The following is a 27,276-nucleotide window of genomic DNA, read 5'->3' as shown; positions in this document are numbered from 1 at the left end:
AAGATGGAGATACGCACGCCCTACAACCTGGCAATTCCACTCCTTGATGTCGCCCTTGAGTAGCTATCACACGTGGGCAAGAATATGTGCGCAAGAATGGCCACTGTGGCATTATTTGTAAGGGCAACAAGTGGAACAAACGGAAAGCCATCATTAGGACATTGGGTAAAGTGTGACCATTCAAGTAACAGAAAATGTATCAAGATGGTTAAACACTACGTTGAACTTCTGGGGGGGAAAAACGTTGCAGAACATTGTATATGATTCATTCATATAAGGTTTTAAAATGTGTAAGAAATACTTGATTTTATTAATTTACTTATGTGATATTGTGATTTATAATAAGAAATGTACGTTTGGTTTTCATTTCCATTCTGGCACAGAGCTTCTAAAACCTTGGAATTTCCTAAGTACAGTCATGCGCTGCATAACGACATTTTAGTCAACGACAGACCACATATATGACAGTGGTCCCATAAGATTAGTGCCACATAGTCTAGGTGTGTGGTAGGCTATACCATCTAGGTTTGTGTAAGTAGGCTCTACGATGTTTGCACAAGGAGGCAATGGCCTAAGGACACACTTCTCAGAAGTATCCCCATAGTTAAGCAATGCATGACTGAGGAGAGTGATAAAGTTGTCTTTTGTTATCTTAATGGGGTGACTCTTGAACCCCACCTAAGGATGGGGGCTGGTTGCCAGGAGGACCAACCCTGTGATTAGAGGTTTGGAACTTTCAGTCCGACCCTCCCTGACCTTGTGGGAGGGGAGAGGGGCTGAAGGTTGAATAAATCGCCCATGGCCAATGATTTAATCAAACATACCTATATAATGAAGCCTCCGTAAAAACCCAAAAGGAGGGGTTTGCAGAGCTTCCAAGTTGGTAAACACATGGAGATTTGGGTGAGTGGCGTGATGGGAAAGACATCGGAAGCTCCTCGCCCTTTTCCCATACTTTACCCTGTGTATCTCTTCCATCTGGCTGTTCTTGAGTTATATCCTTTTATAATAAACTAGTGATCTAGTGAGTAAATGAGTTTCTTGAGTTCTGTGAGCCACTCTAGCAATTAACCAAACCCAAGGAGAGAGGTCCCAGGAACCTCTGATCCATAGCCAATCTGTCAGAAGAACAGGTAATAACTTAGACTTGCGACTGGCCTCTGAAGTACAAGGAGGGGATTGTGGGATCCTCCAATCTGTAGCCAGTTGGTCAGAAACACAAGTAACAACCTGGACTTGCAAAAAGTGGGTGGGGGGCAGTCTTAGAGGACTGAACCCTTAACCCGTAGAACCTAATGCTATCTCTTGGTAGCTAGTGTCAGAATTTAATTAAATTGTGGGACACCCAGCTGGCGTCTGGAGCATTGCTTGTTGGAGTGGAAATACGCCCCATACACACACACACACACACACACACGTTAGAATTGGGTCCAGGAACCTGAAAGAACTTATGTGTAATAAAAGTTTTAAAACGTGCGTGGAAATAATAAACATAAAATTCAGCGTGGTGATTACCTCTAGGAGAGAGAAAAGGAAATGGGTCTGAGTGGTATATATTATAGGTATTAATTATATCTGTCCAAAAAAAAAAACTTAAAGCATATATATACACAAACACACAAGAAATTATGATTCATCAAAGCTGGATGGTAGGTATATATACATGCTAGTATATATTGTACTTTTGTTAATGTTTGAAATATTTCAGAATATTTTTAAGATAAACTATGTTAAATTACTTAATAGTGAGACTTTCAGCTAAGTTATTGTCCTTAAGAGAATGAGCTTCTTTTTAGAATAAATAATACAAGTGTAATGTTATTGTTTACCACTCACCCCGCCCCCCCCCAAAAAAGCCCCACAATCGTACCTTTTTACGCAAGGAAACTGAAGCCTTGTCTAATGACAAACCCCTATGGGAGCCACTGAGTTTCATCTGTAAGTCTTAGGCATAGGCAGGTGAAAAAGTAAATTCATTGACAGCCTGTAAGATGAGAAAAGGAAAACAAGAGCAGCAAGAATCACAGGTGTCTCAAGTTATTGGCCTCACTGTTCACAAACAAGGGTTTATGTTTTTTTTCCAAAACAGAAGTAGTTGCTCAGTCATGCATCACTTAATGATAGAGAGACATTCTGAGAAATGCATCATTAGGCAATTTCGTCATTGTGCAAACATCGTAGAGTGTACTTCACAAACCTAGATGGTATACCTACTACATACCTAGGCTGTATGGTTCTAATCTTACGGGACCACGGTTGTATATGTGGTCCGTCGTTGACTAAAACGTTGTTATGTGGCGCATTACTGTACTTTTTTTCTCATTAAAAAGTAATTCATATTCTTTGGAAAAAACCTCAAACACATAGGGGCCGGCCCGGTGGCATAGTGGTTAAGTTCGCATGTTTTGCCTCAGCGGCCTGGGTTTGGTGCAGACCTACGCGCTTATCAAGCCATGCTGTGGCAGGTGTCCCACATATAAAGTAGAGGAGGATGGGCATGGATGGTAGCCCACAGCCAGTCTTCCTCAGCAAAAAGAGGAGGATTGACAACAGATGTTAGCTCAAGGATAATCTTCCTCACACACACACACAAAAAAACTCAAACACTGAAAAATTAATTTAAAATAACCTATAATTGTACCACCCAATAATAGTCATTATAAACATTTTAGTGTATCTTTCTATTCATATAGAATGTATGAATATGTATGTGTTTATGGATATGTATATATAGTGTTGTGTATGTGTATGTATGGTGTTTACCCAAAAAAGCACACTCTACATTTTTGGTTTTAACCTGCTCTTTATGTTATAATATGTCCTAGAAATAGTTCCATGCCCAGAAAAAAAAATTTGTCGTTTCTCTTTTATTGGGTATGTAGCATTATACTGTGTGGTCATGCCATTAATGTATTTAACCAAACCACCGTTAGTTTTTCCATTCTTTTCTTATATGCATTGCTGCAGTGAATACACTACACAAGCATCTTTGAATACTTGTCCATTTGTTTCCTTGGGATAAGCTCTTAGAAGGAGATTTACAGGAGCAAAGGGAATACATAACAAATAGTGAGGCTTTTGGTATCAGTCAGAGTTCTCCGGAGAGGCCAGCAGGCTGGAAACTCAGGAGTTGATGCTGCAGTCTTGAAGCAGAATTTCCTCTTCTCCAGTTAACCTCAGTGTTTGATCTTATCTATCACCCCGTATGGATATTATTTCTTTGCTGAGTATGTATTTTGCATACATCTTCTCTGAGTCTGTGGCTTTGCCTTTTTACTTTCTTCGTGGTGTCCTTTAATGAGGAGAATTTCTTAATGTAGTCCATGTAATCATTTTTTTCTTTAGTAATTAGCTCCTTTTTGAGTTCTCTTTAAGTAATTTTTGTCTATTGAAAGACATTATGTTTCCTTAGTTTCATTTCATGTTTAAATGTGGAAAAGGGAAATAATTCACGTTAACCAAACTGTTTTCTATGGTATCCTGTGTTGTAGGATATTTTACAGTTTAGATATTTATTAATCCACCAAACATTCTTTTCTCCTGCTGGGAACAGCACCTCCTCCTCTGTTTTGGGGGAACTTCTAAGGGCCTGCCTATTGTAGCATTCAACATTCTTTACCGCAGATGTGAGCTCTTGACCCAAACTGGGCTAATAATGGTGCTTTTGCCCCTTGGCCACAGTGATTGGTCCAAATATGGCCTTATGACCTAAGCTGGAACAGTCAGGAAGGTGACTGCAGAGCTGTTGGCAGCTATCGTTCTAGCCCAGTGAGACTTCAGCACAAGAAAATAAGTTTGAGAATCATTGGGTTAAATAAACAGGCTTCTTTTACTGCAGGCCTAACTGTAAGCTGACAAATGAAAAGTGCTTTAATCTCTGAGCTAGGTTTTGAAAGATGCTAGCATTTAATAATTTATATGCAAATCATGTTATTTTTTTAATTTGGGCAAAGCGTCTTCTGATAAATTAAAAGAAATTTAATGCAACCAATCTGCAAACTTTTTCTTGTGCAGGTTAGCCAGTACACTTTTGCCATGTGCAGTTATAGAGAAAAAAAGTCTGAACCACAAGAGTTAATGCAACTTGAAGGATACACTGTGGATTATACAGATCCCCACCCAGGTAATTCTAAGTTGAATCGCTTTCCCTACCATTCATGTATTCAGGAAATTCTCATAAATATCCTATTGTACATTTCAAACTCCACTCAATGAATACGCTACATATTTCACTTACATACCTGGACAAGACTGTTCGAGATGAAAGTTATATCTTTTTGAGGGCTTCTTAGTTTTGGCCATAACTCATCATCTCTGTTACCTTAGTATAAAGATGAAATATGTGAAAATTACTGTAGTAGAAAAATTATATGAGAAATATCAGCAATGTTTACATAAACTTCTTTACTAGAAAGCAAAGAGGTACAAGAAACAGATATTGGGAAAGAAATGGCAAATGAATTATATATGCTACCAATTTTCTCCCCAACAACACATTCTTGTACTTCTCTCCCTCCCTCCATATTAATACTAGGTATACTACTAGACACTTGGTATCTAAAATTGGTGAAAAAGTGAAAGAATGAATATATGGAGATTAATGAAATTAATAAAGCCTAATTAAGAAATATATAGATATCAATAAACATAGAGATTAAGAAATTAACATATGGAGATTAAAAATAGGAATCTGTGATCAAATTCACTAATCGGTCACTTAAAAATGTAAATACCTTCTCTGCAAAAGAATTTTGCAAAAGATAAAATACCATACAGTATAAGTATCATTTTTGCCTTACCTGTATTTTTTTTTTTTTTCTGCTAAACTCATCATATATTTCTCCTGCCTATAGAATGAGAAATGTGCCAACAGATAAAACTTTCTTCTCTGGCATGAAATATCAGATTATGCTATGCATTTCTCTGGGGTAGGTTTGTATGTCTTGCAGAATATTACTGTGTCATGGACTATTCATTTCCTTAAGCTGCTTTTAATTTCCAAAGCAATACGGAAGTTTAAACCTTTCTCTTATGATTCCTTCAGTTCTTGGATTGTGGATTTGATCCTCAACTAAAAATCATTTAAAACATTGAGCTGTTAATATCAAATCGATTCTTTTCCAGGAGACCATTTAGTGAATGAGATTAAAATGTGCCAGTTGTGTAAGTTTTTAACAATGTCTTTCTTCCTCCACAGGCCTTCAGGGTGGTCAGATGTTCTTTAATGCTGTTAAAGAAGGAGATACTGTAATATTTGCCAGTGATGATGAACAAGATAGAATATTATGGGTTCAAGCCATGTATAGGGCCACAGGTCAATCATATAAACCCATTCCTGCAATTCAAACCCAGAAGCTGAATCCTAAAGGAGGAACTCTCCATGCAGATGCTCAGCTTTGTAAGTTTTGTTAAAAAAATAATTTGATTATCAATTAATAACCTTAATAAGATATAAAATTATCTGAGGCAAATTTGTTCAGTATTATAGTTTACATCATTAACGGATTCCTAATTGAATAAAAATAGTTCATATTAGTAGTCACAGAATTAGTTATCTAATTTTTCCCACATATCTGGAGCCTGTGGTTTCCAGTCATGAGTTTGCCAACCATTGCGTGTCTCTGGGAATCTCAAGAGCATATAAGAAAATTCTCTAAAACTTCCCAAAAGAAAATTTATTGTAACTTACTGTGATTTTAATTTATGTGTGCTATAGAAATGGAAAAGTAATGCAAAAACAAATTGGCATTGAAAGGATTTCAGAATACCAAAATGATCAACCATCACTTTCTTGAGTTGTTCTTAATAATCCAGAAGAATAATAGGGCTATTTTCTGTTGTAGACTGATAAAAGAAGAGTAAGTCATCAAGCCAACTCTCTTTTTCTAAATACCTTAATGTTCATGTCATTTTCCATATGCTAATTTAAATCATTAAGAATTATATTTTTCGTTTTAAGTGATTAATAACAAATTATGTAGTAATGATAGAAACATTTCAAACATAGCTTTAATAATCTTTCAAGCAAATGTTCTAACTTGTTACATATTCCTTTGCAAAACTTCTCTAATTTCTCCTATAATAGATCAGTTTGTCTGTAACTTTAAGCTCAAATTGTGGCTTTTCAATAAACACCTTTTTACTCTCAAAATTCTTCTCCAGGAGAGTAACATCTTGACATGCATTATTCTCTTCTCCTGCTTTTCATGCATCAAATAACTACTCTCTCTTCCTTTTAAGCACCCTTGAGTATCACATCTGGTCATCTTAAACAAAGGCACTTTAGGCCAAATAATTAAAGATGGAATATGAGCTCAACTCCAGTCACCTTTGTGCTTTAGGGTTTAAAGTGTACACCTTTAAATTTATCACACTCCATCTTCATGTGATGTTATATCACTTCATGAGTAGTGTATGAACCTTACAAGAATAGACTTCCATTCCTCCCCTCCTGGACTCGATACTGTTCTTGCAATACATTTTACTTCTACATACGTTGTAAATCCTATAATACATCCCTATTATTATTACCTTAAACAGTCAATTACCTGTTAAATAAATTTAAACAGTATGAGAAAATGTTATACTTACCCAGTAGTTACCACTTCCAGCGCTCTTCATTCTCTTGTACATACATTTTACTTCTTCTTGAAGGACTTCCTTTGACTTTTCTTGTAGTGCAGATCTGATGGTGGTGAATTCTTTCAGCTATTTTATATATGAAAAAGTCTTTATTTTACCTTCATTTTAAAAGATATTTTTCTTTCAGTACTTTAAAGATTTTGCTCCACTCTGCTAAGTTGCATTTTTTTTCCTTGATGAGAAATGTGCTATCATTTTTGTTTGTTCCTCTGTACATGACATGTCTTTTTCCCCCTAGCTGCTTTAAAGATTTTCTCTTTAATGCCAGTTTTGAGCAGTTTGGTTATGATGTGCCTTGGTGTAGTTTTCTTCCTGAAGATGTTCTTGAGCTTTATTCTAAGACACAGTTAAGTTACTTGGAAAGAATTCAATCCTTTCAGGTTTTGCTCTCAAGTTTTGTTCAGTGGGACCAAACAGTGCCTAGTTCAGGATTAATTTTCCCAACTTCTGGACCAAAGATTCTTCTTAAGGACTCTAACGGATGACCTGTGAATTTTGAGGTTCTATATTCTGGTTGTTGGAGACAAGTATTCCTCCAGGCTCTGTGTAAGTTTTGGGCACTGTCCCCTCTAATCTTTTAGGGTGATTCTTTCCCCGTTCTCAGGTGGTTGCCTCACATGCATGAGGTGGTCAGTATGCAGCTGAATCCAGAAGGTGGTGGGGGGAGGGAACAGTACTCTTTCCTGCAAGCTCTAGCCATCCTGGCCTTCCTGAACTGTCAGTTCCATCTTCTCAACACAGACCACTAGCTCTTCCTGGGTTCTTGTTCCCTGTGCCACAGCTTTGCAAGTTTCTCCTGACATTAACCTAGGGCAACTGTAGGCTCACCTATTTGTTTCTTGGTCTCTCAGTAATCGTTCTCCTATGTTCCCTGAGGCCCAGAGTTTTACAACTATTTTTTGTAGATGTTTTTTTTCTGAATTTTCAGTTGTTTCAGGTAGGAAGGTAAATCTGTTTTCATTTATGGCATCCTGACCAGAAGCAGAATGATTTTTTTTGTAAGTTAGAGCAAGATTTCTCAACCTCGGCACTATTAACATTTTGGGCCAGATAATTCTTGGTTTCAGGGGTTGGAGGGAGGGCTATCCTATATATTACAGGATGTTTAGCATCATCCTTGGCTTCTACCCACTAGATGCCAGTAGCAACTCTCCCCCACCATGTCTGACAACCAAAAATATCTCCAGACTTTGCCAAATGTTCCAGGGGGCGGGGTTGTAGATGGGAAAGAATTATCCCTATTTTAAAATCACTGAATTACAGTGACTTGAAAATTATTTTTGTGAGAATGTCTTCCTTATTCACTTATGTTCCAGTGTTTTTACTTAACATCCTAAGTACAGGGAATACCCAAGGAATGCGCTAAGCTCATGGTTATCACCCATCTTGCACAGAATGGCAAGAAAAGTGGTCAGGAACCACTGGCCTAGAACATTAGGCGGTGACTACATGTACAGAATTAATGAATAAAGGATCTAATAATTACTTGATTCAGGTAGCGATGTAATCTCTTTCTAACAAAGCCTTTCTACTATTAGATATCAACGCATTGTCAAGGCGGTGTTGATTCAGGCTAAGTGGAACTGAATTTTCTAGCCCCTTGATTAACTTATTCTAAAAAAGCTAAACTTGTTCTCAAATGCCAAACTGTTTCAGTTAACAACAGCTTTCTTAATTCCAGGCTTTTACTGAATTTTTCTATCAGAGCAGATCCTGCTGTTTTATCTTTCTTTGGAAAAAAAAAAAAAAAAAAAGGAAGGAAGGAAGAAAAATGTGTTTCTACCATATTCATGTGAGAATACTGACCATGACTTCTGTCAGAGATGCCACTGGACTGCTCCAGAGAGTAGATTTGCCCTTAGTATTTTCCTCCCTTCCTTGACTTCCATAGCATTCCTTTTTCTTCTTTCTTGATCATCTCTTGGAAGAACTGCTTTTAGAGTCATTAGTAGAAACTAAGAAAATAACATCATTAAATGACTACTTATAGAAATAAATGTGTTCCTAACCCATTTAAATATGCTTTGTTTTTCATTTCTTTGCTGACCTATAGCTAGTAAGGGTAAGTATTTCCATGATTTTGGTGTTTTTTTGCTTCGTTGTATTAAAATGTTGGTAATGTTATGATTTTTGAAAAAATATCATGATCTTATTCACAATGTCAGTCTCCTACTTTCTAGGCAAACTCAGAATATTTAGGTTAACTTTACCATTTATGAAACAAAAATGTCTATTTTGCACAACAGAAAAGTAGAAACAACCTAATTTCAACCATTCATGTGGGCATAAGGTAATGACTATGAGGGTGTTACAATAGCATGCAGAAAAAATGCTCAATGTTAAGTGTAGAAAATGCTAAGTTATATATGTGGTATTGTTTTTACTATGTTAAAAAAAAAAAAAAACAGTTTAAAAAATATAGAGAAGCCAGCCCGGTGGCGTAGCAGTTAAGTTGGTGTGCTCCACTTCAGCGGCCCGGGTTTGCAGCTTCGGATCCCGGGTGCGGACCTACGCACCGCTTATCAAGCCATGCTGTGGTGGCATCCCCTATAAAGTAGAGGAAGATGGGTGTGGATGTTAGCCCAGGGCCAGTCTTCTTCAGCAAAAAGAGGAGGATTGGCAACGGATGTTAGCTCAGGGCTAATCTTCCTCAGCAAAAAGAGGAGGATTGGTGACAGATGTTAGCTCAGGGCTAATCTTCCTCAAAAAAAAAAATATAGATAGATAGAAAGGTAGAATTACACCTAAAATATTCACAGTGTATGAGTTTAATTGGCAAGACTAGTTGCTACCTCATTTCCTCTATTTCCTGAATTTTCTTTGAAGTATCTATTTTATAACTTAAAGAAAGCTTGTTTTTAAAACTAAGCATACTGAACGTTTAGTGATATTCAGAACAAAATAATAAATTTATGATATCTAACTTATTAGAAATCAACCTTATTATCTTTTTTAGGATATAAATAATGTGTTTATAGATTTCTCTGATGATCTCTTCCCTATTTCTTTGACTCTCAGAATATATAGAAAGTCTAGCTGCAAACAGTATGCTGCCTTTTGCCTGACTGACAGGCATTCTTTGGTTAAATTATCCTTCTTTGCTGTCTCTAAAATACTGTGCAAGCACCTTGTTTTTCACTTTTCTGTCCCTTATGTGTATAACATAATACAATGTGTATGTTACATAATACAGCACAGTAGTAGTTGACTTCGATAATAAATGAATGTCAAAAATGAACCAGAAAAGTTACCTTCCTTGTGGTTTTAAGCCAAATTTTTTTAAATCCTTAAATTGGAGTATAAGCTTATTTTATAAGCTGCTTTTCCTGATTGATGTAGTAAGTTAAATTTCACACTTCATAGGTAAAGAAATAAATGTTGAATATTGGTTTATTTTGCCTATGATTCTAGGTCTGTATGTGTTGATTAAAATTGTCCTCATGTGAAAATATTACTTGTCTGTTATTTGCTGCAGAAAGCAAGATGTGTAAATCCATACATCAGTTTTTAACCAATTTAACAAAAACAAGCTAAGAAATTGAGTCGATAATAGAGGTGTGAACAAACTTATAATTAATATATCTATCAACTCTTTCTCCTTGGTCTTCACGTAAAACACGAACATACCAACCAGGATAATCTACATAAAAATTTTAACATTCAACTCTTCCTATTAACGGCGTATGGCTGCTGTAACAAGAGAAGTGGTGTGTACTGCTCTGTGCCACTTTTAACTTCCTGTAAATTTTCAAGCTCAATGAGAGTCTGAGCTAAAAGTAAAGTAGAGTCAGGTATGGGTAGCAGTAAAGGCAGCTACAGGCAAACTCCTAGACATAGGACAATTTTAAACCAATTTATTAAATTTTATAAGGTTAATTTGTTGCTTAGTTCCACTCAGGGTTTTGCAGAGGAAGTGGCAAGCTCTTAGCTAACAGCACCCTCTTTGTAGTACTTTTTGTAGTCGAGTCCCAGGCCTGGACGCCTGAGCACCTGATTGGTCTCAGAATGCTAATGAACGGCCTGCTCTTCTCCTTCAGTGACCTCTTGCTCTTTCCCCCAACTCTTTTTCCTCCCCTTTGCCTTTTATATCCCTAATCTCCCATAAAAGCAGAAGGAGCAAAACGTGCAGCATCTTTCAAATTAAGGAAGGAGAAACATTTCAGGTAAATACTTTCCCCATCTCGTGTTCTGAACTCTGCCTTAGATGCCTTTCCTGGGATTTGGGTTCTTGAGCACATGGGGGCTGGCTGTGGTCAGTGCCCACCACATGGCCTCCCCAGCACTGTGGGGCCTACCAGCTTGCTCATAGTCTCCCCGTTGTCTTCCGTGCTAGCTGTTTTCAAGTCAGTGTTAACTGTTTAAATTGATACTGTCAGCCTACTTACTCTTTTCTCTTGATTCCAACAGCTATTATTCTAGTGAAAAATTTAAATTTTCAGGTTCTATTTGAATAAAGCCTTTATAATTCCTTAAATGTATAGCAAATAGTAATCTTTCTCAATTTGGGTTTATTCCATCTACTTTTACCGTAACCTGGTGACAGTAACACCTGAAGACGCTGAAACATATATCCAACTGTTACCACAGAAACTCTCCCCCAGTATCCTCAATTACCATGTCCCACATCTCTAGTTATTCCATAGGTTAATCATCACAATTTATGACAGTTTTACAGTACATTGTTAAAGCTCATATCTTTGGGTTTTTTTTTTTTTAATAATTTTCTTATTGTTTTGGAAGACAAAATGAGCTGAAATTTGTCATTATAGTGAACATTTGATTAGTGTCATGAATCATTTTAAGAACTAGTCACCATAATTTTGTGTTACAATAAACATTAATTGAAGATAATCCAGTATAACTCAGTTTTAAAGCAAGTCTCCAAGCCTGGGATTTCCTTATGTTATTGACTGAAAGCACATTTTCCATTTGATCCAAATGATATCTCTGTGTTTCCTAAGAGCTAAATGTAGGTATGTTATGCCCAGAGAAAATTATATAAAAATAGTCTTTTATGAAAATAAGAAACTAGATAGTATTTTTGTGTATGTGTAAGAGGAAGATTAGCCCTGAGCTAACATCCGATGCCAATCTTCCTCTTTGTGCTGAGGAAGACTGGCCCTGGGCTAACATCTGTGCCCATCCTCTTCCACTTTATATGGGAAGCCGCCACAGCATGGCTTGACAAGCAGTGCGTTGGTGCACACCTGGGATCCGAACCTGCGAACCACGGGCTGCCGCAGCAGAGCGCGTACACTTAACTGCTACGCCACCGGGCCGGCCCCAAGAAACTAGATAATGTTTTAATGATAGTTGATTTCCTATTTTACTTTAGTTCATGAGAGAATTTTAAAGTCAAAATTTCTCCCACAGTGAGATCAAAACTGTTGCTTTTTCAATTTATTTTTGTTTCCTCATAAATTCGTGGAAACTAATGGCATAATGGTACATAGTGAAATGTAGTTGCATAAAATATTTTGAAATGTGGTTGTGACACATAGGAAGGACAGAGTAGAGATGCTTGGTCTTAACAGGTTGTGTTTTGAAGATGGGATAATCCCTAAGAGTACATTTCACTTTCATAGAATTATAGCCCCAGAGAGATTGTAGGTTTTTTGGTTTTTTTTTTTTTAATAAAATCTTTAGTGGATTTGTTTACCTGTATGTTTTTCCATTGTCAATATGGCGTCTGTATTTGTGACTTAAATTGCTATCATGATATTACAGTATTTTTATCACTAATGGTAATTGTTGGAGAAGTAATTTTCCATTTATGTGTGTGATTCAGAAAGTCTTGTCACATTACTAAATATCTGGTTTAGAGTTATATTTCATGAGGTAAATACTTCATAAAGTAAATTCATTTTTGAAAATGATTTAATTGTAGAAGTGAACCATAGACTCATTTTTTTCAGGAACTTGTATATTTTATTTAGAGACTGTGAACCCGTTGTTTTAAAATAAAAATTGGCTTCTACAGACCTTTATAGTAAAAGGAGAATTATAGATTTTTTTTCTCTGAAATTTGTTACCTATCTTTTTCTCAACAGACAAGCCATTAATGGGCATTATTTTTAACTCCTTGTTATGACCTTCTCTGGTGAAAGAAATAATAAAATTCAGCAGGTCTTATAAAACTAGTAATTTAATTTCATAAAGGTGACACTAAAACATTTTTTTTACTCAGGTAAATGGAGAAATGAAGAGTCTAAGATAAATTCTTTAAGACAAAATAATCTTCCAATTTTATCATATATGTGCCTTGCATTTTTCAATAGTCTGCCGCCTCATTTGATATTATTTCACATTATCATATATTTAACTTTATATTAAAAGACTGTCAGACATAAGAATAAAATACAAGAAAAGTTGGATTGTCTCATTTCTCAGTTCAGGAAAAGCAGTTTAGTTTAGTGTTCATCAAATTAATGCTAATTTACCACATGTAATGGATTTAATTATTCAGGTAAGTAATTATTAAATGTAGAAGACTACATATGCTACTTTCTCCCTGGATCATAACCTCATACCTTACATCGTCAATGAATGGCCATTTGTTGCTTACTTGCTATGTTCACCATTTGATATCTGTCATTGATGTGAGATATAAATTAGTTTGTCTACCTTTTTTTATAATCTGATTCTGAAGACCCTTCAGCTTGAATTATACAGTTCTTCCATCCACAAATATGGCTGAAAGTTGAACTTGACATGGATCAATATGATCTGGGCTAAATATCTAAATGTGACTGATTATGTTAGCATCATGTCCACAGATCAATATTGAGTTTTATTATGAGCCTGACTCTATAATTGGGTTTAATCAATAAACTTTTGTCTCCTTTCCTTTGCAGTTTTAGAATTGTACCATATAGGTTTTAAAAACTACATTTAGCTTACATTTAGGACTCTGCTTCTTGTGATGACCAGAAATGAGATCTATCTGTGAATTTTAAGGAACAATGGAGCCTCAGTCCTACCATTGTGAGGAGAGTCCACTTTTATCTTGATAACAGATTTCTTGACCAATACGCGCTACATTTCTAACAGAGCTAATGTAGTAACACCCCAGCACTCCTTTTGGGTAGCATGAGGCTTTTTCTCTCTACTGTTAGTAAATAACTCACATTGAAGACTTTGACAAAACATACCATTAATGAAAGCAATCATAAAAGCTTGCCTTTTGATAAACCCGCAGGGTCTGTAGGCGTTGAAAGATGCAATCTGTAAAGAACAATAAATTTGGGCCTTTGATTGAAGTGCCGTTTGTGACGTTATGCTTTGTCTGCATATTTGCACAAACATGATGCTCCCTTTTTCATGTCTTAAACTTGAAGCTTGAGAGCATTCATTGCCATTTCTACATTAAGGTTGGTCCCATTAAAAGCTCCACACAAGAAAAAGACTGGAAGTGATCCAGCTGAAGCTTGTGTGTTCATTTCTGCCCCAGTTTGCCATTTGGAAAGCAGGCCTCTAGCCATCATTGTGTTTTTTTATGAACAGACCTGGGTTCTTTTCCAGTCAATTCCTTCAGTAATGTATACTTAAAATGCATCACCTTTTCTTAAAATTGGAAAAAATTATTTCTGTGATGGATATTTGAAAGTAGCTTTGAATGAAAATAAAATGTACTCATTCCAAATGGGTGGCAGATTTTTCCATCATTTGTATTTAGGGTCCAAAAAAATTGAAATTTATGTTCATGTGCTGAATTCTTGGCATCATATTTTATGTAGTAGAAGTCTTCTGTTATCATGAGGCATGCATTTTGTGTTCTTTAAAAACTGCAGTTGCCCATTATTAAACCAGTAAAATAAATGGATTATACATGCTTTTCTGAATTTACAGATGCAGACCGTTTTCAGAAACATGGTATGGATGAGTTTATTTCTGCAAATCCTTGCAAGCTTGACCACGCCTTCCTTTTTAGAATACTCCAGAGGCAGACTTTGGATCACAGACTGAATGATTCCTATTCTTGCTTGGTGAGTACAAGTCTGTCTATCTAGTCCCTATAGGTTAGAATGAAGGATTTTTTAAAGTGAGAAATACTTGTTATGAAGCAGCATTTTATTCCTGACTCTCTTAATAATTGTAGTTGGAGTTAGGGATAAAGGATTCCAATCGATTGCTTCCCAATTTGAAAATTATACACTTGAAGACCACTGCTGTGCCACTCAATTGACAGGAGAATAGACTCAAACAGACACTGAACTGTGGCGTAGCCGTCCCTCTGGAGAAGCTGAATGAAAATAGAAGGCTTTAATGAAGATAAACTCTGTGGTAGGATTTACCAACACCTGTACAGACATTTTAAGGGTTAGATTCTGCTCACCAAATGTTGATATCTTTCATTTCTCTCTTTTGTTCCTGGAAAGACAACCTCAGTGACGGGGGAAAGAAGCAGTGGGATAAACAATATGACAGAGGAAAAGTTTAGTTTCATCTAACCCTCCAGAGATAATTTGAATTTCTTAAAAAAAAGAAAAAGGAATTAAATTGAGTAGCTAACCTGCTACTTTGTATGTGTTGAAACTAGCCAGAATTTGGGATACAAAGTATAATTTACTTTTGGAAAGAATGCTTGACTTCTTAGAATGTGGGTGTTAAACTATAGCCTAGGGATCATATGTGCCTTTCCAAGGACTTATATTGTCACTGGCAATTCCTCTGGAATTTTTCCAGCCTGAATATACCTATTTCCGTCACCACTTAGTCTCTTGGCACTGAACGTGGTAGCTGCATGCAATAAAGTTACCTTCTCTTTAAAATAATATTTCAGACAGGGTGTGCTCCCAGCTCATCAGCGATGTTGCAACAGGAAGAAACGAAACAGCTTACTGCCATGATCACACTGATGCTTCATTAATCCATTTGTAGACTCTTTATTAAGTATTTGTTATTCAACATGTAATTGTGTAGTTTAAACCTGATCCAGCCCAAACTTTCCAGTTACGTGGAGAGTAAAACAAATCATCACAAAACCCTGATATCTTTCCAGGGACAAGCGCATATAGAGTGAACATCAATAAGGGACACTTTCCCCTTGGATTCCACTCAGTGGGGCTAGTACCTGAATTGCCAAAAGTTATTTTGATTATGTGGATGACCCCACGTGTGGTACGGAGTCTGAAGAGAACACTGCCGTGTGTCCTCAACTGCACCTACAGGGTAGTGAGCATGGTGTGATCAGAAAGAGAGTTTGCAGGCAGGATGAGCCTGGATGTAAATCATGGCTCAACAACTGATTTGCAATGTGTCTTGAGCAATTCACTAAACATCTCTGAGCTTTAGCTTATATATCTGTCATATAGAGATCATAATGACTACCATGCATGTTGGTTCTAAATATTAAAGCTATGTTATATGTAGTATGTCTGGTACACTGCCTGTCCCATCTCCACAGTAAGTATTCTGGTGTTCTTTGTTCTCCTTTTCCTCCTCCTCTTTATTGCAGTTCATCTTTGTACATTTATCATCATTTTTTCCCTTCTCTTACGTGATTATCATGCCCTCTTTTAAAACTCTCCGTTCCCCCTTCTTTCTCTTATTTTTATCTTAAGTTAATCCATATAAATCCATATAATCCATGGAAACATTTTCTAAATCAGCTCTACCTAACCGTGTCCTCATGTTAGCAAAGCAGGCTGCCTGCTGTTTCAGTTCACAGCCACACACACAAACACACACACACACACACACACCCCCACACCCACAGACACACTCCCCCCCAACATCTCATTTCAAGAGAAACAGAAACTACTACTATAAAACACTAACTTTGTTATATTGGTCCTAGAAAGACAAACAGAACACTATCTCAAATACTTAAATACCCACATAGTACATGTTGATCACTGCTAGACTTACTGAAATTTTCTTTTAATTCACTTTATAAAATGCTTTTGGTAACTAGGAAATTTCAATTATAGTGTCTGCTGTACCATTCTCTTTTTAATTGATTCATATAGAGATTGAAATTTTTTGGAATGCCATTCTTTGTGACTGACCATTTAAATACTGTGAACAAATTTGACTGATTTTGAATGACAGTGGAGAAGAAGAGGTTGCCCCTGCCTTGCTGTGGCAAGAAAGACAGAAGAGTATGAGGTTGCCTGTGTCCCAGATTAGTTCCAAAATCAATGATATCAGGTCTTCTGAAAATAATATGAAACATACCACTAATAAAAATCTGTCAAAAGACACTTGAATGCAGCTTCTGCTTATAATGCCTAACAGTGCCTACAGAAAGGCAGATCTTAGTACAGAAAAAAAAAATCTTTTTTTTTTTTTTCTTTTGCAGGGTTGGTTTAGCCCTGGCCAAGTTTTTGTGTTAGACGAGTACTGTGCCCGTTATGGTGTGAGAGGCTGTCACAGGCATCTCTGCTACCTTACAGAACTGATGGAACATTCAGAAAATGGTGCTGTTATTGACCCAACCCTGCTCCATTACAGCTTTGCATTCTGCGCCTCTCATGTGCACGGCAACAGGTATTTTTACTTGCAAACACACAGTGAAATGTGTAGGGTTGACTTGAGAAGAGAGAAAAAGGCGCTTCGCCATTATCACCTAGTAACGGATTTTAAACAGCAAACACTTCTTGCAAGAGAGAAGAAAACTCATGAAGAAAAAATGTACATCAATCTGGTGGGCTGCACTTTGTTTCTTTTTGCCATTAAAGCCACTTGAGAGAGAGAGAATATCTATGAGATTCAAAGTTGCCTTTTAGTTCTTATGTACCACATTGTACTAGAGTCTGCACAGCTGAAGTATCATCTGTATTTGTATGGTAATGCGTATGTGTGTCTGGGTAGAGTTTGTTGATAGGTCTGTGTATACCTTATGACCCTTGCTTTTCCACTGTGGAATAAGCTTCATTGACAAAGCAATATAAATAATGGGGTTTATGTAGAGTCTCCTCCCAGCCCCTTCCCTAATCGACACTTTATGAACAAATATCCCCTTTTAGTACCCTGAGCCAGTAACCTCACCCCTTGCTTTACCAAAAGAGCAAAAAATCACCTAATGCAAACCTTCACAACTATGTATCTCTGAGCTTGAAATCTTTCCATGTCACTCTCCCTCTGTTCTTTTTTTTTTTCGTATGTGAGGAAGATCGGCCCTGAGCTAACATCTATTGCCAATCTTCCTCTTTTTGCTGAGGAAGATTAGCCCTGAGCTAACATCTGTGCCCATCCTCCTCTATTTTCTATATGGAATGCAGCCATAGCATGGCTTGATGAGTGGTGCTGAGATCTGCGCCAGGGATCCAAACCTGCGAACCCCAGGCTGCCGAAGGGGAGCGCAGGAACTTAACTGCTAAGCCACCGGGCCGGCCCCTCCGTCTCTTCTCTTAATCCTGTTCCAGGAAACACTTGCTAGGGCTCCTTCCGTAAAGGAGGTATCCCTTATCCCACCCCCTTTTCAACTTGCTGCAACCATTATTCCATCTCTCCCTCTTTATATTTCTTTTCTTCCCACAAACCTGTCAAAGTTTCATCTCGCCTCACAACATGACAGAGTGGTCAAGGGATTCTGAAGTCAGACCACTTGGGTTCAAATTAATACTTATTAACTGTGTGAAGTAGGGCAAGCTTCTAATCTCTCTGTGCCTCTGTCTGCCTATTTTTGCTTCCCAGTCTATGAGAAAGACATAAAAGGGTATCTCTCTCATAAATCTTAAATTGTGATAGAGATTAAATGCATTAATATATATCAGCACTTAGAACACTGCCTGGCACATGAGTGTTCAAAAAAATGTTGACTGGTAGTGAATATGGTCTAAGTATTGTTATCCTGTCACTGTTCTCCTCATCTTTCCATTGTTTTCCTTATCGTCCCACCCAGACTTCTCTCAGCAGTCCCCCATCTGGCTTCCAACTCCTCATGTGCTAAGGAGGCTTCTTGGAATGGATTGCCTGATGACCTCATCCCGTAGCCTCTCCTCCAGCTTCACTCTTACTCTATTGAAAAGTTGATGCTGTGGAATTTCCAAAGCACTGTGCTTCTTAAAATGCAGCGTACCTTCCCTGATGCAATGCTATCTTGGCTCTCCGCTCTCCTCTTGTTTTTTTTTTTTTTTTTTTTTTTTTTTGTCAGGAAGATCAGCCCTGAGCTAACATCTGATGCCAATCCTCCTCTTTTTTCTGAGGCAGATTGGCCCTGAGCTAACATCCGTGCCCATCTTCCTCTACTTTATATGGGACGCCACCACAGCATGGCTCAACAAGCAGTGTGTCGGTGCGCACCCGGGATCCGAACCGGCGAACCCCCGGCTGCCGCAGCGGAGCGCACGCACTTAACTGCTTGCGCCACTGGGCCAGCCCCCTTATTTTTGTTGGGTTTTTTTGACCATCTCTTTGCTAACAGTTCCTGTTCCTCCAGACCCCAAGTGCAGCATAGTGTTTTTTCTCACATCTCTTCTTGAAAAAGTATTCTTTCTGAGAATTTTTCTACTTCAGTGATCTTGCTCCTTTCCACAACTTCAACTGTGACCTCTCTTTATACAGATACTTCCAACCTGGTTATTCTCCTGAACTACAGATCTCTGTCGACAGTTAGCGGCTTGAGGGTTCCACTGGCACTTTCAGCTCTGTGTATAAAGTTAAATCCATTATCTCACGAAACCAGCTCCTGTTCCTGGAACTCTTTTAGCTCCTAGCAGAGTGCCTGGCAAAAAGTAACACTCCTGACACAAAATAAGTGTTAAGTGAATATTTGATGAATGACTTCATTATTTGTGTTAATATCACTTCCGTTAATGGCGCATTCATTTTTCATTCATCTTTTTCTTTTACCTCCTATACCCAGTTTATTGCCATTGCCGATGTTCTGTCTTCATAGTACTCCCAAATTTCCCTTTTTCCATTTCCATTGTATCTATCTTAATTCTGGCCTTCATTTTTTCTTGTTTATCTATCTTTATTAATCTCTCTTTTACTTTTTTCTCCCTATAGTAGTCTATCCATCACCTTCAAAATTAGCAGATTGACTTTTACCATACTCCTTTTCAAAAAACTTCAGTGATTCTCATTTGGTTATTAAAGTAATAATAAATTCCTAGCTACAATTTCAGGGTTTGCCCAATATCATCTCGTTCTGTCTACCCAGTCTGCAGTCCAAAGATTCTTCTCCACCATAACCTTTATCCCAAACAACCAGTTTATTCTCCCTGTGATGTTTCTCTTTTTCCAAGTTTTTAACAGTCAGATATCACAAAACTCCTCTAAGAAGACTTCTGTTAACTTATTCAAACACCACAGACCTTTTATCTGTAGTTACCTTACAAACTTTATCATGTACACTTGTATACTAAATACAAACACATCTGCTACTGCTCTAGTAGATCATATTTTGTAGGCAAAAACTACTACTCATTTACCTGTTATCCTCTGTAGAACCTCACACAGTGCCTTGCATATTGTGGGTACACAATAAATGTCTGTTGAAGTCCTCACTGTTGTCTTTTCTCATCCCACAATAAAATGACTGATCCTAGTCTCAGAATCTATCCAGGCTTTCACTTCATTATGGAGCTCACCCTTACTGGAAATTAGGGGAATGTTGCAGATTGTAGTCATTTTTACCATTACCCCAAACTAAGTCCTCTGCACTCAGCAAACCTGGGTGGGAGGGGGTGACAGGGGAAGCAGGGGACAGTCAGGATGACAAGATGGCTAATCTTTGATAGCCAGAGTGAGGGACTATTTCACTATAACTGTCTCTTATCTCTTGGCTCTGTCTTAATTCCTCTTGACCAATGGATATCAAAAGATAGGCCTCCGAGTGTTAGGCAGCTTTCGGAAATGTAAGAGGATAAGAAGGTTGCAGTGAAACAGACAAACCCAATGTATTTGTATGATCATTGTATGTATGTATTGTATTGTATGATATTTTAGTCATTAACACAGAAAGGTAAAATTAAATTGAGACCATTAAGTGGGAAATTCAGTTAATGTGCCCCCAAAATGTATGTGTTTGAGGCACATTTTAATGGAAAGTTACTGAGACAACTGGAGTTGCTGCCACCGCCTGGAAGGCAGCCTGATTTGAATCTATCGGTTGCCATAGTTACTTTTATTCTGTAAAACTATTGTTTTCTTTATAGTGGTACACTGTAAAGTGTAAGTTATGTTTATATGTTCATGCATATATTACACTTAATATTACACATTAAGTCCATTTTCCAGGTTAAAATATGTACATATTCAGGGATCTCTGGGTGGTGTTTTGGAATAGAAATTTGGGTCAGTCTCTGATTTAACATTTAGGTCACATGTAGCTTAAGAAGAAAAACAGGAAGAAATGTAGGTTTTAGGGAAATTTGAACCTCAGTTTAAGGTAAAAATTATCCAAGATAAGCTGAAAGGTATAATGTTTCCTGTAATTTTTAGTGTCTAACAGAAGTCATTCAGACATGTCATGCTGTCACAATGAAAGAATAAAAAGAGGCAAAAATCTCTACTTGAATCTCAACTCTGAAATTTGCCAACTGACCCATGTTGGGCAAATTGCTTAACCTTTCTGAAACTCAGAGTTCTCATATGGAAAAGGGGAAATACTAATGTGAAGGTACTGGATAATTATAAATACTATATCAGTATACTAATATGCTTCTCTTTGTTGACCAGCCACGAGGTTGTAGATTGGGAAAGGAGGGAAAACATGAAAAATAGGTAGTTAGAGCTGTAATACCTCATGCTAACTGGAAATATTTCACTGTGTATGTAATTATACTTTAATTTCTTTGCTAATAGAATATTTGGGTTTCAGCAACCTCCCCTGTGAAAATAAGCTTCTCTTATCCAGGTCTGCAGCATCTGATATTTATACAGTTGATATTTATTTTGTTAAAAATGCTGTCAATATCAAGTCTGACTTTTCTACCGTGTTTCCCGTAGTCTCTCTTTATGATCATTTTTACATCTGTCAAGACGCACATTCAAAGAGTCTTTTGCTCATTACCTGAACTACCTGTGCCAACAATTCAAAAGGAAAAAAGATTGCCTTTTGTTATTGACTAAAGCGAAGGACAACAGTGCCGTCTGAATCTGAAATTTTTCCGAGAGCACATCCTGTTACATGGCGTTGAGCTCTCGAGGTGTGTTCCTTCTGTGCAGACACATCTCTGAATAGCACTCTTTGAGTGTTTCAGAAATAAAAGAATCGAGTTCAACAGAAAAGGCTCTGGCTGGTACTAAGACTGAGGAAGAGAGAGAAAAAGAAAGGAAGAAAGAAAAAAGTGAGTCAAGGACAGAAACAGACACACTCCTGCAGGATGATAGCCACACGCGTCCATGAATACCACAGCCAGTCACTCAGCGGTAGTGCCGCTGAGTACGGACAGGAGGGAGAAAAGAGTCTTTCAGAGACAATGCGCTATAGGGCAGAGTTCTAGGTTGATATGTGTGGTTATACATCTTGGTTTTTTAAGTCAGGCTGAGGGTGGAGAAACTAAAGCAGCAACACAAAATAGCTTTTATGTCCCAGTTTACTGTAAGATAGGCGTTGTATTCACTGACTCTTCTGTAGTTTAGTAGGGCCTCTCAGAGCTGCTGCATACCTGACAAAGGCCAGCTCAGATGGGCTAGCTTTCAGGTACAGGGTACGGAGTACAACATGACTATAGTTTGTATATAATGTAATCTCTTTTTTCTGTGGACTCCAGATCATAACACAGACTAGTAGGCAACCTTCAAGGGTGTCAATCAAATCATCATGTCACGATACCTCCGTCTTCACAGGTGATAACATTTCCTCTTACCTGTCACTTTAGAAGTTATGCCTCACCTTCCTGCCTGTAATTTTATAGACAATGATGCATTTTTGGGTAAAATCATAGACAACGTCATCAAATAGGCTCATCAAGAATTTTCATTACCACTTCTTAATTCGAGTCTTTGATATATGAGTTAGAGAAATTAAGTACAAATGTCACAACAATTGTGAATCTAGAGACTGACTTCTGGGGCAGGTGGGCAACCAGATCAAATGTCCTAAGCAAGGTTATCTGTATGTAATGTGGCTGATCTGACGGATTTCCTCCTACTTGCTACGTGTGCAAAGGTGGAAGGGCCAGTTATCAATGAGTGGTTTTTAAATATACACTGAGGGTTCTTTTTTGATTCTTTCAGAAACTGTACAACAACCCCAAATCTGCCTCAATCAAACTTTCCCAACAATAACATCTATACCCACCCAAACTCTCGTGCAATACTAAAGCAAGACAATTATGCCTTTCAAAACCAGACAGACAAAAACAGAAAGATAGTGAGCAGTGGTGGGGGGAGACTTAGTATGTTGGAAATAGCACTGTTACCAGGAGTCAGCACATCTGTCCTCCTGTCCCGGCTCTTCCGCTTATGAGCTATTTCATTTGGAGCAATTGGTCCTGTCTGAGCCTCAGTTTCCCATCTGTTCATTGTGAATACTAATATCAATGCTGCCTACCTGATGTGGGGTGTAAATAGGTCAAATTATGTAAACCCTTTGTAAATGATAAAATATTGCTTAAATATCAAGGGGTGATATTATACGTACAATATAGTAATTGAATAAGCTTCTGGGAATGGTGCTATAGAAGACTGGCAGTGCAAAGGTGAACTTTGAGTGTCATTCTTGTAGCAGCCTACTCTAGACAAGTCTCAAGCAGGGAGATGAGACTGGAAAAGCACCGTGTAGGAGCTTCACGTCACCTACTGTCCGTGATCATCAGGAGGAGCTGTGGTGAGGTTCTGGGATCTCCCCTCCCCCTATTCCATCCCAGCCCCTCCTGTAGCTGGAAAACATTGTGGGCCTAATGGGGCAGTGGCAAGGACATAGCCAAAAGTAGGAGCCAAGAATCCTGTCATCTAAGGTAAGTAAGTGGCAAGACTGTAACAGGGGGGATAGTTATTAAGGTCACCTAATCAATTTCCCCTGTTTTCCCTCTACACCATTCATTCACAGCAAACAACTCCTGGGTTTTTCTGAAACAATGCATATAAAAGAGCCTGAGGAAGGTAAATCACTGAGGAAGAGACAAGGCAAAGGGATTTTTCAGTATGTGTTAGAATATAGATCAGGTTAACAATGAACAGGAGCAAAAGCTACTCCTCTGACGTAGCTTTCCTTCAGCTTGGGACCTTTAGGGCCTTCTTAGCATCTGGAGTTAGGTGTGGAAAAGAGCTTGGGGTCTTGAGTTGGATCTCCATGTAATTTTCTAACATACTAAAGTGGAACTTCATATGTAATGCTGTTACATGAAAACAAGCAAAAACAAAAAGCTGTATGTGTATATCTGTACCATTTAGCATCACTGTTGCCAGTCGTTTGGGGATTTTTAGATTTATGTTGATGCATGAGATTGGCCTGTTACTTTGCTTTCTCACACTGTTTTTGTCGGGATTTGGTATCCAGGTTATAGTAGCCATCTAAAATGAGTAGGGAAGCTTTCTCACTTGTTCTGTAGAAGATTGGAATGACTTTTTAAGTTTATCAATAGCTCGTCTTTAAAACCATCTGGGCTTGGGGTCTTGTGGAAAGATTTTATTGCATCAGTTTATTTTGCAGTTAAAGAACTATTCAGTCTTTCCATTTATTTCTTGAGTGAGTTTTGTCAGGTTATGATTTTCTAGTAAATAGTGCATATCATCTAAGTTTTCAAATGCATTGATATTAAGTTCAAATTTGTTCTTTTTATACTTTTTGCTCTATCTGCAAATATTTCCCCTTTTTCATTCTAATATTGTGTATTTTTACCTCTTCTCTCTTTTTTCCCCTCAACCCATCTTATCAGAAGTTTGTAAATTTTATTGGTCTTATAAAAGAAGCAACTTTTGGCTTTGTTGAACTCTATTGCTTGTTTTCCATTTCATTAATATTTTATTTTATTTTATTTTTTTATTTATTTATTTATTTATTTATTTATTTATTTTTGTGAGGAAGAACTGCCCTGAGCTAACATCTGCTAATCCTCCTCTTTTTGCTGAGGAAGACTGGCCCTGGGCTAACATCCATGCCCATCTTCCTCTACTTTATATGGGAGGCCACCACAGCATGGCTTGCCAAGTGGTGTGTCGCTGTGTGCCCGGGATCTGAACTGGCTAACCCTGGGCCACTGCAGCGGAGCTCACACACTTAACCGCTTGTGCCACCGGGCCAGCCCTCATTAATTTTTTTAAAAGTAAACTTTTTATTTTACAATAATTTAAATGTACAGAAAAATTTCAAAGATAGCATAGAGAGTTTCTATATTTCAGTTTCCTCTAATGTTATCGTCAAACATTGCTGTGGCACAGTTGTCAAAACTAAGCGACCAGGATTGGCACGTTGCTGCTATCTAACCACCAGTCCTTATTTGGGTTTCACTGGTTCATTTCTTTTTTAATTAATATCCTTTTTTCTGTTCCAAGATCCAACTCAGGATACCACATTGCATTTAGTTGTCATGTCTCCTCTGATCTGTGGCATTCTCAGTCTTGCGTTGTTTTTCATGACCTTGACAGTTTTGAGGAGTACTAGTCAAGTATTTTGTCAAACATCCTTCAGTTTGGCTTTGTCTGACATTTTCATGATTGGACTGGGGTTATAGGCTTTTGAAGAGATGAAATACCTTCTCGTTTCTTCTTGTCAGGGAGGATGTGGTATCACTGGACATCACTGGCCCTATTAGCCTTGATCACTTGGTTAAGGTAGTATTTGTCAGCTTTCTCCACTGTAAAGATATTATTTTGCTTCCTCCATACTCGATTCTTTGGAAGAAGTCATTAAATCCAAGTCACACTCAAGGGGAAAGGGGAATTAAACCCCACTTCCTGGAAGGAAAACTAGCTACATATTTGGAATTTTTCTGCAAGGAAGATTTGTCTCTTCTCCCCTATTTATTTAGTCCACCATTTATTTATATCATTACAGATTCATATGTAGTTACTTTATACTTTGGGTTATAATCCGATAGTACTTTATTTTGTTGCTCAAATTGTTCCAGCTTGAGCCTAAGAGCTCTTTCAGACTGATTCCCATTGATGTGCTCTATCCTTTTGTTGTTGTTTTGAGCACTTTTTTACTTTCTGATAGTAAAACATGCTCTGAGCTCATCTTGTATTTTCCCTGCCTCAGCCGTAGAATCAGCCATTTCTCCAAAGAGCCTTGATTCTTTTACTAGAGAATGGTATTTAGAAGCCAAGATTGGGATATGGATCTGCTCATTCTTACTGGGATGTCATTGTTTCCAGGCCCTCTTAGTGGACAGAGCTAAGGGACATATGTGTGTATACTAACCTATGAGTTCATACTGATGACTCTGACTCTAGTCTAGTACCACAAAGTTCGTGTTAGCCTTCCTTTCTTGCTTATCTGTAACTGCTGTCTTCAACAGTGAGAAACCTGGCTTCCACCATCCACCGTCCATTTACTTGTTTGTTCACCCCAGTATACGTGTAAAGCCAGTTTCAAAATTTGCCAACTAATTACAGTGTTTGTGTACAGGTCCTTTAGTCATTAGCCTTATAGTTTCCAGTCAAAACACTGTTTTCCAAAGTTCAACAGGATACCTTCTTTTCTCCGCCACTGTCTCTTTAGTGAGGTTATGTCATACAATGTGATTAGAGTCACTTGTCAAAATACGCATTCCATCCTCAACATCCGAATTGATAAAGTTTTTTTCCTTAAGCTTGTATAGAGTAAAGTTCACTCTGAGCTATATAGTTCTTATACTTCTGTGGATTTTGACAAACACATAGAGTGATATTCACCACGCTAGTGCCGTAGAGAACAGTTCCATCACCCTAAAAGTCCCCTTGTGTGCCCCCTTTTGTAGTCACCCATTTCATTAAATTTTGTCTTGAATTTTATTATTCCTTCCTTCTACTTTCTTGGGCTATTGTTTTCTAACTTCCTAAGTTAGATGTTTATCTCATTACTAGTCAGATTTTCTTCTTTTCTAACATAAGCATTTAAGGTTATAAGTTTCCCACTAAGTACTGCTTTTGCTACATATATAAATTTTGTTATTTAATATTTGATTAAAATTCTAACTAATTCTAACTTTCCATTTTAATTTCTTTTTGACACAGGGTTATTTTAAACTGATTTCTAACCTAATGTCTTTGTGTTCAGAGAATGTAATCTATATGGTACTGATTCTTCGTGACTTGAGACATTCTTTATGGCCAAGTATGTGTCAAATAATGTAAATGTTTCATGTTGCTTGAAAAAAATAGGTATGATTGCAGGGAAATTAATAATTTTATGCATCATGGGTCAGAGTATAAGCTGATAAAGTGCTTTCTTAAAAAGCGATTTTGTAATATGTATCAATTGCCTGAAAATATCATACTATTTGCCTTAACTCAGGCTGCCATAGCAAAATACCATAGACTGGGTGGCTTCAACAACAGAAATTTATTTCCTCACAGTTCTAGAGACTGGCAGTCTGAGATCCGGGTGTCTGAGTGGTCGGGTTGTGGAGAGGACTCACTTCCTGGCTTGCAGATAACTGCCTTTTCTCTGTGTCCTCACATAATGGAGAGAGAGAGAGAGAGATCTTATTTTCCTCTTCTTATAAAGCCACCAGTCCTGTCAGATTAGTGTCCCACCCTTATGACCTCATTTAACCTTAATTACCCCCTAAAAACCCTACCTCCAAATACAGT

General features: G+C 37.6%; 1 protein-coding gene across 6 annotated transcripts in view; it reads left to right on the top strand.

The window, feature by feature from the left end:
* CADPS2 (calcium dependent secretion activator 2) overlaps nucleotides 1-27,276 on the top strand; it is a 495,178-nt gene that overhangs the window by 334,012 nt on the left and 133,890 nt on the right. For all 6 annotated transcript variants that reach the window (XM_058529077.1, XM_058529069.1, XM_058529059.1 and 3 more), the window contains 4 exons: nucleotides 4,015-4,123; nucleotides 5,198-5,398; nucleotides 14,491-14,627; nucleotides 16,946-17,133. In XM_058529077.1, the coding sequence (XP_058385060.1) occupies nucleotides 4,015-4,123; nucleotides 5,198-5,398; nucleotides 14,491-14,627; nucleotides 16,946-17,133 (635 nt within the window). The remainder of the gene's footprint in view (nucleotides 1-4,014; nucleotides 4,124-5,197; nucleotides 5,399-14,490; nucleotides 14,628-16,945; nucleotides 17,134-27,276) is intronic.

This window comes from Diceros bicornis, chromosome 3 (genome assembly GCF_020826845.1).
Source record: "Diceros bicornis minor isolate mBicDic1 chromosome 3, mDicBic1.mat.cur, whole genome shotgun sequence".
In the NCBI taxonomy this organism is placed as follows: Eukaryota; Metazoa; Chordata; class Mammalia; order Perissodactyla; family Rhinocerotidae; genus Diceros; species Diceros bicornis.
This window is presented reverse-complemented; position numbering and strand designations above follow the sequence as displayed.